General features: G+C 24.8%; 1 protein-coding gene across 3 annotated transcripts in view; it reads right to left on the reverse strand.

Annotated features, from left to right (window-relative positions):
* The window catches only part of LOC129615827 (tyrosine-protein kinase Abl), a 126,466-nt gene that overhangs the window by 3,188 nt on the left and 108,652 nt on the right, over positions 1-14,626 (reverse strand). For 2 of the 3 annotated variants that reach the window (XM_055531209.1, XM_055531208.1), the window contains exons 3-8: positions 2,942-3,512; positions 2,463-2,878; positions 1,798-2,384; positions 1,594-1,729; positions 1,397-1,514; positions 1,196-1,329 (exon numbers count right to left, since the gene is read on the reverse strand). In XM_055531209.1, the coding sequence (XP_055387184.1) occupies positions 1,196-1,329; positions 1,397-1,514; positions 1,594-1,729; positions 1,798-2,384; positions 2,463-2,878; positions 2,942-3,512 (1,962 nt within the window). The remainder of the gene's footprint in view (positions 1-1,195; positions 1,330-1,396; positions 1,515-1,593; positions 1,730-1,797; positions 2,385-2,462; positions 2,879-2,941; positions 3,513-14,626) is intronic. The other variant, XM_055531210.1, reaches the window with a different exon arrangement.

A 14,626-nucleotide genomic window follows, 5' to 3' on the forward strand; every position in this document is an offset into this window, starting at 1 on the left:
ATTTCACGATTTTTTGTGAGCATTTCTTTTTTTGTGCAAAAGCTCGTGAGTTTGGCCATAAACTTAAAAATAACTAAAAAATATTTGTAAATATCAGAATTCTAAAGTTAATAAAAAAAATCTGAATTCCAAAATTAAAGTTAAAACACAATAAAAACACAAAATTTATAGAAAAACCCAAATAATTGTTTTTTTTTTTGGTTTGTTAGTAAATTTCAACCAGAAACAAAATTTTGAATAATTTTGGAATAATACTTAATTAAATTGAAAATGTTCATAAAAATAGAGAAATTATAAAAACAAAAATTAAGAAAAAAAAGAAGATTTTTATCACTTGTTTGAGAAACAAATATTTTATATTAAATTATAATAAACTGAAAAGTAGACTTGAATTTTTAAAAAATTTATTAAGCATTTTTAAGGCAATATTCCTGTACTGAAAAGTATTTGTCACATATATAAACTCTAATTAATGTAGAAGCCATAGGAAACATCAGTCTTTTCCCAAAAAAATTGAACCAATATTAACATTTAAGTAATTAATTGTTTAATATTCATACTATTCGACTTGATGCAAAATATGTATAGCTTGTTGGTTGTATTTGAGGAACAAATTCAAAATGAATAGTTTATTTCATTTTAATTTTATACTAATGAAATTAAATATTTATGACATAATAAGATAATTCAAACTCAAACAAAAGTAGTTCCTTAAGAAAAATTTAATAATATTTTCGCAAGATCAATTTATTTCAAGTGTTTTGAATTTGAAAATAATTATCTGTTTAGAAATAATGGGATTGATATAGCTTCAATAGAACTCTTACGATTACATTATTTTACAAATTTAATATAATAGTTTAATTATTTACATTGTTAATATTTAAAAAAAATAATTTCTTTAATATAATTTACATTCGTAAATATGATGTTATTAGGAAAATGAAAAATAAATTGTTAATGGAAAAAAAAACAGAAAAAAAAAAGAAAAAATTATTTTCATTTCTTTTTTCCTTATGTCCCCTAGTTTAAAATATTATTGAGTTTTATTCAATATTCAGTGAAATATTTTATATAAAAACTCCAAATATGCAAGCATTTTAAAGATAGCCATTTGAAAGCTCATCATTCCATAGAATTAATAAAAGAATGCCTGAAGAAGAGATTTTCCTTTTCTTACTTATATGACAAATACCTCGAAATAGAATATCGATTATAAAACTACTGCAAGATGATGATTTTTTAATTGTACCATTTTGATTATTTGATTCTTCTATATTTTTGGTTTCATCATCACGATATGTTGAATCACGACTCGTTGAAAGTAAGCTAAAAACAAAATCGTATAAATTTAAAAAGACTTATACTTAAGTTTTTACTTCAAAAAAGAAAATACCTCGTTCTCTTTGGTGGTGCTGGCGCTTGTTTTCCTTGCTTATTAACTCTTCTCATTTGAACATTACCTTTTCCTTGACTTGTAAATGTACTTAATTTGGTTGAAGTTGATCCCGTTTCTAAAAATTTTTCAGTTAGTTTAAAAAAAATTAATCATTAATGCTTTTTTTTATACTATGTTTTAAAAATTGATGTTACCAGATAATGGCGTATTCCCTTGAGAATCATGTTGATGACTATGTTGAGATGTCACTTGTGGTTTCTTACCCATTTGTGGTGTTAATGATTGACTGGCGTTTAATTGTTTTTCCACAGCTTCAGTAATTGAAGATTCCTAAACGAATTTATAACTTCAGTAGTATTTGTTTGTGTACATAGATATTTCAAGGATTATAAAAATACCTGAAACATATGCTCAAGAGCGTGATGAATACTCTTAAATGTTGGTCTATCTTGTGCATTCCAATGCCAACACTGACGCATTAAATCATATACCTCTGGTGGGCAACCTGGTGGTCTTTCCATACGGTAACCTTTTTCCAATTTATGAAAAACATCGGATAAATCAATTCCGGGATATGGTGACATACCATACGTTGCAATTTCCCACAATAAAACACCGAATGCCCATACATCAGATTTCGTACTAAATTTATTGTAGGCTAAACCTTCGGGTGCTGTCCATTTTATTGGAAATTTAGCGCCAGCATGTGCTGTATATGTATCATCGCGCATTAAACGTGCTAAACCAAAATCTGCTACTTTTACTAATTTATTATCACCAACTAAACAATTCCTAGCCGCCAAATCTCTATGTATATAATTACGAGATTCCAAATAACTCATGCCAGAGGCTATTTGTGTTGCCATATAAAGCAAGGCTACAGCATCCAATGTTTCACGGCCAGCGGAACGTAAAAAATCTAATAAATTTCCATGGCTCATAAATTCAGTAATTATATAAAATGGTGGTTCTCTTGTACAAACACCTAAAAGTAATTCAATTAAACAAAAAATTTAAATGATGCTTTCAAACTAAATATTAAATATTAATTTTGTAATCTTACCTATAAGCTGAACTAAATTTGGATGTTTCATTTCTTTCATAATAGCAGCTTCCTCTAGAAAATCTTTTAATGCCATTGTATCTTCTTTGAGAGTTTTCACAGCCACAGTATTTCCATACCTTTTCCATATGGCCTCGTACACCTCACCATATTGACCACCACCTAATTTATGTTTCATAACAATATCAGTTCGACAAATTTCCCATTCATCCGGTTCGGGACTCAATGGGAATACTGTAGGTTTATTTTGTTTAGGTGCCGGATACAATAATGGTGTTATTAAACCATGACCTTCATGTTGAACACTATGATGATGTACTAATTCAGCAAGAGTATTAAATTTAGCTTCAGCTGTAACATAAACTTTACCATCAGAATCTTCTGATATTCGATAATGATAAACACGTCCTTCATATCTAAAATGTATGTAAGTATATTAATTAATAATTTCAAAGCTAATATGTATTTCTAATAATCACCTTAAACTAATACTACGTTGTCCTGGTGAACTTTCACTTTCTCTTACCAAAAAGCTACCATTAATACCTGAACTTAATAAATATTCAGCTGCATTACGTGATATTGGTCCATGATACCACGAATGTTTTTCTAATGAATTCAATGGCGTTACATAATTCGATGGTACCCAACCAACATTTCCAGTATCTGAATGTGCTTCACACCATTCACCAGACTTATTATATGATAAAATTCTAACTTGTTCACCTTTTTTTAAACTTAATTGATTTTCACCACCGGCTTGAAAATCATATAATGCTACGAAAAGTTGTGGATCATCTTCTTCTGGTCCAGGCTGTAAAAGATTTTCTTTTGATGTCCATCTATGAGCTGATTCAAAACCGGATGTATTTGAGCTAGGTGGCCCAGCACCACCACCACCACCTCCATGTGTTTGACTTTGACTTAGACCAGAATGTGCTACTAAAATTGTTGAACCATCTGGCTGTACAATTATTTCACCATCTATTAATGTTGCCGCGGTTCCACCAGGTGGTATATGTGGTAGAGGTCTTGATTGTAATAAAGCCTCTGAAAAAACAAAAATATTAAAAAAACAAATAATTAATAAATAGAATGATTAAGGTTTTTTTTTGAATTGAAAAAATTATTAGTAATTTAAAAAACAAACTTTCTTTAATAGCAAAAAGCTTAAAAAAATAAACAAACAAACATAAGTACATACAATCATATAAACTGAAAAATATCACAATTGAACGGTTTAAGGGAAAATTACATCAGTAAATTTCATTTACTTTTCGCAAAACAGATGAATAGATCTCGTAAGAATTTTTTATGTTGGAGCACGAGTTCTCTGAATAATAAAACACTCAGAAAATGAAGAAGTCATAATAATCATTTTAAAATCTTAAGAAAAACAAAATATCAAATACATAATAGAATAGTAAAACGTCTAGCAGATTTTTATAAATTGTTTTTTTATGCTCATTTTTCCTTGAAGGAAGCTAAAAACCAAAACAACAACATAACTTTACAGCAATCGTCGCCGGCGGAAATGATTTATTTCTACAATTCAATTGTAAAAAGAGAAAAAAGAAAATTTCACTGTCGGCGCAAAAATCATTTTCATTTCCAAAAATTTGTTTTCTTTCTTCCGTTTTCGGGTAAAAGTTTTATTTTTTTTCTTTCCCCTTGATTTGTTATGTATTCTTATTCCTATTCCTATTCATCTGTATTGTGTACAATTACTCAAGTAAAAGATTGTATATGGGCAATCTAACTAACAATCAAGTATTTAGAAATTTTCTACTAGATGACAATTCTGCCATTGGTTGGTCAAGTTTTGTGTATTGTGTTTACACGTGGTGCAAAAGAAGCTAATGACTATACGTCTGTCTATTTTTCGATATTATAAGCTTATCAAAATTTCTTTCATTTTTGTTTCAAAGATCAGTGCTAAAATTGTATAGCACTTGTAAAAAAATTCAGTTCAACTAAAAAAAATTTAAGTCAATTAATTAACGACATCTTCCGTTGCGTTTTATATTCTAGCATACCTAAAGTGAAATTTTTATAATAAAATAAAATAAGCTTTGTATTCCTTAGAATATTCTTATCAAAAATAGAAAATTTATTCTGTCAAGTGAATTGCCCTTAAAAACAATTTAAGAAACTTTTGTAAACAATTTCCATTTAATTCGCCTTCCTTTCGCATTTTACTCTTACTTTCTTTGGAAAAGGATAATGAAAATTAATAACAGTTAAAAAAAATATACAAAAAATACATCTCTTTTTTATTTAATTTTCCTTATCTTTTATCGGTAAATTTGAAATAAGTAGATACTAAAATAATTTTATTGAGACCTCATTTATTTATTTAAAAAAAATAAACAAAAAAATGAATTAAATATTTACTATGCTCTAGAGGCGAGGTACTTACTATTAAAATTTTGTAAAATGAGACCTGTATGAGTTAAACTCGCATGCATTTAGTTTTACACAAAACTATTGGAACGTCAGGACAAAAAGTAATCAAAATTATGCACAAACGAGTAAATAAGTTTTCATTAAGACTAAATTTACATAAGTACTTGCCTTCAATATTTCTAAACATTCTGCAAAAAACTTAGTAAAAATTTGATAAGAAATTACAAAGTATATCTAATAGGAATTGAAGAACCTAAAAGTGATGTTAATAAAGTTGGGTCAAACCAATGGTTTGTAAACTAGCATTTTAAATTTATTTTCTTTACAATAAAAAAAATTTACTAACTATATTTTTTTGTGAGAAGGCATTTAAAGTAAGCCTTTTGCATTTATAGAAATTTGAAAAAGCTTGAAGTTTCGAAAATATATAAGCTGTAGAAAATTCGAATTTTACAGTTTTTGAGGATCGCGATAATTTGCAAGGCCGATGGAGGCGGAAAAAAAATTTCTAACGAAATAAATTATTTAATATTATTTAAACGCTGCGAAATCAGACTCTTGCAACTTATAGTCTAGAAGAAAAACGATATAAAAAATTTGAAGAAAAAAAATGGATTTTAGATAACGGTTAATTTAAACTGCCATTTTTTCATTTTCATGTAGGATTTAAAAAATGTTTGCATAGTTTCTTTATAGAATAAATAGTCAAAAAACGGTTTTTTTAAAACTTTAAGGGACTTAAATGGAAGGGTGGAGAGACAGGGAAAAGCTTTTTTCTATGGCAGTAGGTTTCTAGTAAAGATTTATTTATAAATGCAATTTCACCTTTCTATCTTAAATTGTATGGAAGATTTGTAAACAGACACATGGACGGACGGATGGACGGACGGACGTACAGAGATAAACTTGCTCCTTTTTTCAAATTTTTTTTTGAAAAGGTGCTAAAGACAAAGAAAATAATGATATAGTATGAAATTTAAAAAAAAAAACATGAAGAAAATTATTTCACTTTCTTTTGAAATTTTCTTTTTAATTATGTGACTTTTAACTCACTAATATAGTTTTCATTTGTTATGGGATTAATTTGTAGCTTTCATTTTCTTGAAATTTTCAACACAAAATGCTTATTTAAGCTTGCACGTTTATTCAAATTATATATATAGTTTCGTGTGGGAATAAATCAAGTTTTTCATATTTTTACAGCTAGCACAGATTTTAATGAAAATTATAATTAAATTTATAACTTGTCATTTATTGCAATTTTATGAAATATTTATGATGAGATGAAAAATGAGAAATATTTTTTCCTAAAGCACTCACTAGTATACAAGAGAAAATTTTACAATTTTAAAAGTTAATAGAAATTTATTATTAAAAATAATTACTTAAAAAAATTTGTAATTTAACTTTTATTTCAAGTTTCGAAAGTCATATTGGGAAAATTATAAGTATGTACAACGTCGGCAAATATCGTTTGAATTTAAATTTTCACATAGAAAGAGTAAATTCCAGCATAAATTAATTGAAAATTTCATTACTTACATTAGTGATTTCATAAAAATAATTAACAAAATTGAAATTAGAGGTTAAAATCTAATTAATTACTTAAATTAATTAAGTAATTTAAGTTATCGTTTATCATATCTTTAATTTTGCATCTATATTTTTTTGCAGTTTACTTATGCATAACCTAAAATTTATTTGACGTTGCAACCAAAATTTTACAAATCCATGAATAAATTTATTTCAGTATTGCCCAAAAAATAGAACATTTAAAATTGATAGTTAACTTAGATTTAGAACAAAATTTTGATTTTCGGTTTTAATACTCACGTCTCAAAATTAGATGACGTGCGTATAACATATTTAGTTGACATTTAAATGACTACACAATGTGCGTTATACATTTCTACACATATTATTAAAATAAAATGTCTTTTTAGTTATTTTAGTTTTTAAGCTTTCGAACGGAAAATTTTGCTGTCGAAATTTTTTAGAAAAAAAAAAAATAATAGTATGTATTTGGTTAAAGAGATATTTTAAATCTAGCATATGATTAAACATAATATGACTGGCATAAAAATGTAAATGACTGGAAATTTCAGATGCGCTGTATTCAAAATTAACTCAACAACAAGAAGAGCACTTAAAATATAATTTCAGTCAAAGCGCGTCAAACTCAATAAATATTATTGTATAATTTAGATAATATAAATATCAACAAAATTTTTATGTAAATTTAGATTTAATTATATTGAAATTTCTCTAAAAATATCATCATCATAAAGTGACAACTGACAACTTAATAACACAAAATTGAGGTAATTCGAAAAAGAGAAAGAGAAAAAAAAAGAAACTTTAATCATCCTTGTTGAATTTCATTTTGAATATGGCATGAAGAAATCGTAATTATAAATGTCAAATATAAAACAAATAAAAAATTTCAAATACAACATTGTAAATAAATAAATTTCTCGTACTTAAAAGAGAATAAGAAAAATAAAAAAAAATGCTGATTATTGTGCTTTATTTTTACCTGTTTATTTTTTAGTTTTTTTTATAATATTGTTATAGGTCAATAACACAAATTTGTTTTCATCATAACAATTACGATCTAATTCACAATAAGAAATTTTTTTCTATTTCATTCATATTCACGATTTGATTTATTAAAATATCGTGTAGATATGTGTGTAGAGGAAATGAAAGTAAGTAATATGTTATGTATGATGTGAAAATGTTCATCACTTTAAAATTAATTATAAATCTTTTAATATAGCTGATTTCCATTAATGGTCACTTGGCATGACAATTTAAACACATTTATTGTAATTTATTTCTTTAAAATTATGGTATCAATCCGCGATTTTAAATTTTATATGTATATCTTTAACATTTGCTTATATCAGCCATTTGCTGCAACTCAATGACATAACTGAAAAATTAGGATGTTTTAGTATTTTATATAGAGATAAGCCCTTCAAACGTTTATTTTTTGGACGAAAACATAATTTTTTTAGCTTAAAAACTGTTGCTTAAAATAAAATATAAAATATTGATATATATTATTTTTCTCAAATGAGCAAATTTTGAGTTATTTGATTGAGTACACGCGTCTTATATAATAAAATTAAATTTGAATTCTCATTTATCTTGTTATTACTTTAAAAAAAAAAAACTCATGACGTAGCATTTTAGAATTAGAATTTCATTTAAAATTATAAAAAAATGAAGTCATTTAAAGTGAGGAAATCAGGACCTAATTAAACATTTTCGCATAAATTTTTTCATATAATTGCATACTTTTAGGAGTTCTTTAAATAATGCCTCCGTGTAGAAAGATTTTGATTTTTGTATAGATTATAGAAGGAGAATCAATGTCATATCACATAATATGGAGTTTATTGATATCGTAAAATTATTAAATTTTTTATATGTCAAAAACTGTTTTTCATAGGTACGATTTTACATTCTTTGACAAGTTTTGCTGCACTACCAGAAATTATGTTAAAATCTTATATATATATATATGTATATGCATACATATATGTATGTAATATCTGAACCTGATTCCATGTATAATGTGTATTGTATAAGCAAATAGAATTATTTACCAATTAAAACCAAGATCTTATCCGTTTAAAATTTACATTCATACTTATGCAGAATCAAATGTTTTTCAGAGAAAACATCATTTTTATTAAAAACAAATTATTTTAATAATTAAGTTGAAACAATTAAGCTAGTACAAGTGTGGTGATGCGTTCACACGAGTTGTAAAATAGAAACATTATTTTCTTTTATTCACAATAATGTAAAAACGATACGTTTATGTATATGTAGTTAAATTGTTGCATATTTCTTATACTTGATCACATAACAAATATTTTTATGGTATTTTATTTCTTCTCAGTTGAAATATAATCTCTAACGATCACATTAAATCATTCAAATAACAAATTTCCGTATACACTGGTAATATATTGGTAATTTTTATTTCTGACTTTTTTTTCTTGTTTTTTTCAGAATAATTTTACAGTATCTGTAAAATTATTTTAACATTTATTTTAAACGTGTTGTGAATAAGCAATAAATTTATCAGAATAAAATTTTAACCATTTTCGAACTGTAATTATTCTCTGCAATTTATTTAAAGCTTTTTGTTTTGTATTTTGAATTTAATCTGGAAATTTGATCTGAATAATATCAGTTTTCATTTAATTTTTAACATGTTTATAAAGTAAGAATTTCATATAGATATCGAATTTTATTATCATGCTATACGCTTCTGCATTTAATTCGAATTGAATTTTGATCTACTACATAACTTAAATTGTAAACAAAAGATGTAAGTAATATTTTCAACTGTATTGTTCAAATGTATAATTGACATGGAGTAAGTATACTACAAATACATAGGCTATACATCAGAAATAAAAAAAAAGAAGAAAAATATGTCACACACAGAAATGTTTTAGTAATTAACGTTAAAAGTGAACTAAAAATTCGAGCCAAAAAAATAAATTAAAAATAATTTGAAGAAAATTGAAATAAAGAAAAGTTACTCTATAACTTAGGATGACAAAATAAATAATATGATCTAGGGCACTCTTTTCTGTGTAACAAGAGAATACGAAATATTTGTTTGGCATATGTTTTTCGAACACCTTCCTATTCGTTTCACTTATAATTTTTGCATTTTGTAAACTTTTTGTCCAAAAAATAATTGATTTACTTTTTGGGGTTGGCGGATTACTTTGGCACAATTTTTTATACAAGAAAATTAAGAAATATTTTTTACGATATTAGAAATTAAAAAAATGAAATTAATAAGAAATAGTTGTGATTAAATCGAATCTATGAATTTGTTTATTTTTTGAAATTTGTAATCAACTTTCGATCAAGTATTTGTTGAAATATCTTCATACCCAAAACGATAATGAAAATTAAAATATCGAAAATTTTATTGCAAACAGTATTTACAAATAATCTTTTAACTTTTATGCTATTAAATAAATTAACTAATTCTTAAACTAATAAAAATCTATAATTGAGGTATCGTACACAACAGCTGTTGACAATAAATACTTACATACAAACTACATTTAGATAGATTGTAGACTACATTTAAAAGTTTCTTATAAACAAAACAATTTAAAACCGTTAAAAAATAAAGGCCCTAAAGAAAATTACAAGGTATACGTCAATAATTAAACGCATTTATTGTCGATTAACCTTTTGTCGACCAAAGCAAATTAAATAAAATATTTTATCTAAAACACAAGAAAAAAAACCTTAAGGTCATAATTTTTAAAGTTAATGAAAAAATTTTTATGACATAATCGAAGACAAATTAAGCATGCGTCAAATGTCAAAAAAAAAATCTCCGTTCGAAAATAATATTTTAATCAATTTCAACAATAAAAATAACTGGCAACAAAAACAAATTTTTTTTTGCTTATTGTCATCATCAGCATTATCACACTTCCTGCACTTCATAATTTAGATGGTGGAGTAAAAGTATTGAATTCGGAAATGACAAAGCGCTAAAATTACACACAATTATTTTGTTTGCTGTGTATTTGATGCTTAAATTTCGCTTTTAATCATGGCTTTAATTGAAAATCTCATCAAAACTTTAAAATATTTTAAATAGAAAAAAAAAGAAGTACAGAGAAAAAAAATTAATTATTTTTTGATTTTTTCTCTTTTCGGTATAAGAAATAAATTTAGGCATAAAAATACAAAAATGGTTTGTTCATTTTCTGAAGCACAAACATTTCATACAGGCACGAGTATGTTTGTTTGATATTATCAAGTATACGTTTGGTATTAGTTCTTAATTATTCCCAGCTAACGATATTTTTCTATATTAAATTAAAAATTATAAAAATCCTTGAAAATTTTTCAAATTTAGTATAATTAAAATAGCAAAAATATTTTATATTAAATATGAAAGCTTAATATCATAATTTTGAAAAATAATTGATATTTGTGACCTTAAAGCATCCAAAAAAAAAACTTTAATATTTGAATTAAATGTTTAATTTAGAGAAGCAACGTTAAGCAAATACTGAAAATTATGGGTGAATTTTAACCAAGGGCATTAAAAATTAATGATTATTAAAAATGTAATTACAGACAAAAATTTTATTGACAAATTATGTATATATTTAATTTTATGTATAGATTTTACCTGTAACTTGCAAATATTTACGATAAAAGTATGCTTAAAAAGTGAAGAAAGAAAAAAAAATTCGAAATCAGTTTAGAGAGCAAATATATAGCAGCTGCTTTTACGAGAAAATGAGAGAAAAAAACCTAAGTGAACTTTTCAACGTAAAATTTCTTTCTATGTAAGCCCATGATAACAGCAGTTGATAATTTTTGTTTTTCTCAAAAAAACTCAAGCCTCACGATTTCGTATTCGTCACCTTATTAAAAGCTATGGTTGCCAGAGGTTATTAATTTAATAAACTAGCAAATTTAAATTAGATTTATACAACATATAAGTAATGGCTGTGTTATAAACATATAAGTAATGGTAATTTCACTCGTTCATAGAGTAAATACGCATTACGAATCACTTATTTTTGGAGTAATTTTCGTCAACACACATCGTATTTTTCGAATAAACTGACAGAACAATTTAATAAATATTTCACTCTAATTTTTATTGATCTGGTTTTTAATATTATTGGAGCACATATTTAGATTAATTTAAGCTGTTTAATTTTGATAAGTACTATACGCTTTCATTGATAAGAACAGAAATTTACAGAGTTACTTAGAGTCAAAAAAGCTTCTAATAATATGCCATACGAGTACTTGCTATATCTGTTCTAATTTATGTATTCACTCCAAATCAAAAATTTCTCTATCAAAACCACACTATTAATTTAGAAAAATGAGAAATTTAGAAAAAAACTGTAAAATTTATATTTACAATTCCCACAGTTCCAAAATTTTCAACTTTACTTTCAATAATGGAAAAAAAAAATTTTTTTTTTTTTGAAAATTTTTAAATACTCACGAGATTTTAACAATCTTTTTTACCTTTTAAGTGAAATTGCAATAAGTATAGGAGACAAATAAAAAAAGTGAAAATTTAAATTCAAATAAAATTTAAAATTAAAAAATGAAAATTATTAACGAGAATAATATAAAATTCCCCTTTGGTGCATGGCAATCTATTAAAATTAAACTTCTTTACTAACTTTAAAAGTTCTATAAAAATTTTCTCAAAAGTTGTTAATAGCATGGTATTCAAACTTATTGAATATGCATGTACACATATATAGTTTTTTTTTTTAAATATTAAGTAAGGTAAGTGTCCCTATTACTGACATATTTCGCAACAAATTCAACTTTGGCGTGAGATATTTTATATGTGAGACACAATAAATGATCGTGTTTCCGATTTTTTGAATAATTTGGATAATTGAGAATAATGTTTTTTATAAAATTATTTAATCAAAATATTTTTTAATTCATAATTTTTCCATTAAAAATGAAGAGCAAAAATGTTCCTAATATTGACATAACCGCAAATGTTTGTGTCTATTACTGACAGTTTGTGTTCCTAATACTGACAATGTAATTTTATATGCTGTAATCCATATTCTATATACTTATGAATAATAGTTTAAAATGGTTAAAATGATAATATTCAATAAAAATGGAATAATAATTTGGATTTCTACATATATTTCATTTTATTTAAAAAAAAAATTAAAAATTTATCATATTATAATTCAAACAAAAATAAAAAACATATTTTTTATTGAATTAAAGGTAAAAATATGTGAAATTCAGCTGATTTGAATTTATTATTACTGTAGAATGTACTTTTGCTAGTAGTCTTAATATGCAACAATGAATAAATAAAAATTTTTAAAAGATATTTATGAAAATCTAATTCGAAATTATATAATTTTTTATAAAGTATTATAAGTAATATTTGCTACAGATGTATTCTTATAAATAATACCTAAAATATGATGTACCAATCACACGAAATTATAAGAAATCTTATCAATATATTCTAAAGCTGCTTTTTGCTTTAACAAAGACTATTTATGTATTAAGTACGTAACGAGAGCAACCCATTATTAATTTTTGGAACAACATTTCGGGTTATTAAAAAGGACTCCTTTTCTTATTTAAAGAGAACGATTTCCGTTGTGATATTTGTTATGACGTTAACGTTTACAGTAATTTCAAAGCATTTTTTTAGAAAGCGAATTGTACTGTTTTATTGACAGTATTGTATACAATATTGACACACAATTTGTTAGACGAATATCACTATTAAAAAGGTAAAAAGGTCGTAGTCAGATATAAGTTTTCACAAATGTAATCGATTTTCATTCGACAGAAATAGTTTAAACAATTTTAAAGTATAAAGAAATTATTTTAATTAATTAAAATGAATATCAAAATTAAAACTTTATACTGACATAATTTTGTTCATAATATTGACCCTCTTTAGATCGTATTACTGACACCAGTTTTTAAAGCTAAAATACTCCGAACCTGTAGTAAATTCTTAGTGTCAGAATTCGGACATAAGAAAGAAAATTCAAATTTGATTTTAATTAAATAAATACGAAAATAAAAATTTAAATATTTTAAAAATGACGGCATTTATAAAAATACGGATTTTTGACGTATTACTGACACATATGTCAGTAATAGAAGCAGGGTCGAATTTTAGATGTTCCTAATACTGATAGAAATTATTTGTTAAAATTCTTATTTATTTAACGTTTTTACTTCGAATTACTTATAAAATAAGATAAAAAATAATCAAAATATTTAATTTAATATAAATACATATATTTTTAACCCTCAAATAAGTCAAAAAACAATAAAAACAAAATCGGAAAAATTAAGCAAAAAGTATAAGAAATTCTCCAATGCAACCCACTTTTGCTATGTCTATGGAAACAAAACTGATTTATGTTCAATATTTTGGAGTTATTTCAAAACTAAATAAAAGGAAGTATTGCGATAATTTGAATTAATCTAGAAATAAAAATATATATATATGTTGTATAAAGAAAATCTCTTAATAATTATAAAAAACCTCATATATGTCAGTATTACCGCCACTGTCAGTATTAGCTACACTTACCTTATATATATGTACATAGTTAGTGGCAAAGAGTACTAAAGGACTTTGAACTTGCATTTTTAGCTTGCATTTATTATAGATGCACAGAGCATTTTATATTAATATTAATTTTAAATTATAATAAACACCGAATACTTGCACCTGAGAAAATAATCAATAAAAAATGTTCTGTACAAGAAAAGTTCAAGGCATAGGAATTTCAAATAGAAGGAGTTTAAATAAACTTCATGAGTCTTAAACATGGGAGCATTTTTTACTACCGAATAAGAATGTGATTTTTTAGAGTAAGTATTAAAGAATAAATAACATATTATTTATGCGAATATTAAATTTCCAATTAAAACCAAATAATACAAGTATAATAAGTAAAATTTGGTAAAGGATTATAGATTTAATAAATGGCAACCAATAATTATAGTAGGTTTACCCATTTAAAATCAATAAATTGCCAAAAATTCTAATTAACACGTTCATTAATCTTAAAATAGAACAATAATAGCTATTGTTAGTATGTATAACAAAATGTATAACAATATGTATGTAATATAACAAAATATATATAGTTATACATGTAACATTAATTCACAAAATGGCCATTATCTCAAGGAGTACAGAAATAGTA

Source organism: Condylostylus longicornis, unplaced genomic scaffold (assembly GCF_029603195.1).
Source record: "Condylostylus longicornis isolate FDR11 unplaced genomic scaffold, ASM2960319v2 ptg000148l, whole genome shotgun sequence".
Classification (NCBI taxonomy): Eukaryota; Metazoa; Arthropoda; class Insecta; order Diptera; family Dolichopodidae; genus Condylostylus; species Condylostylus longicornis.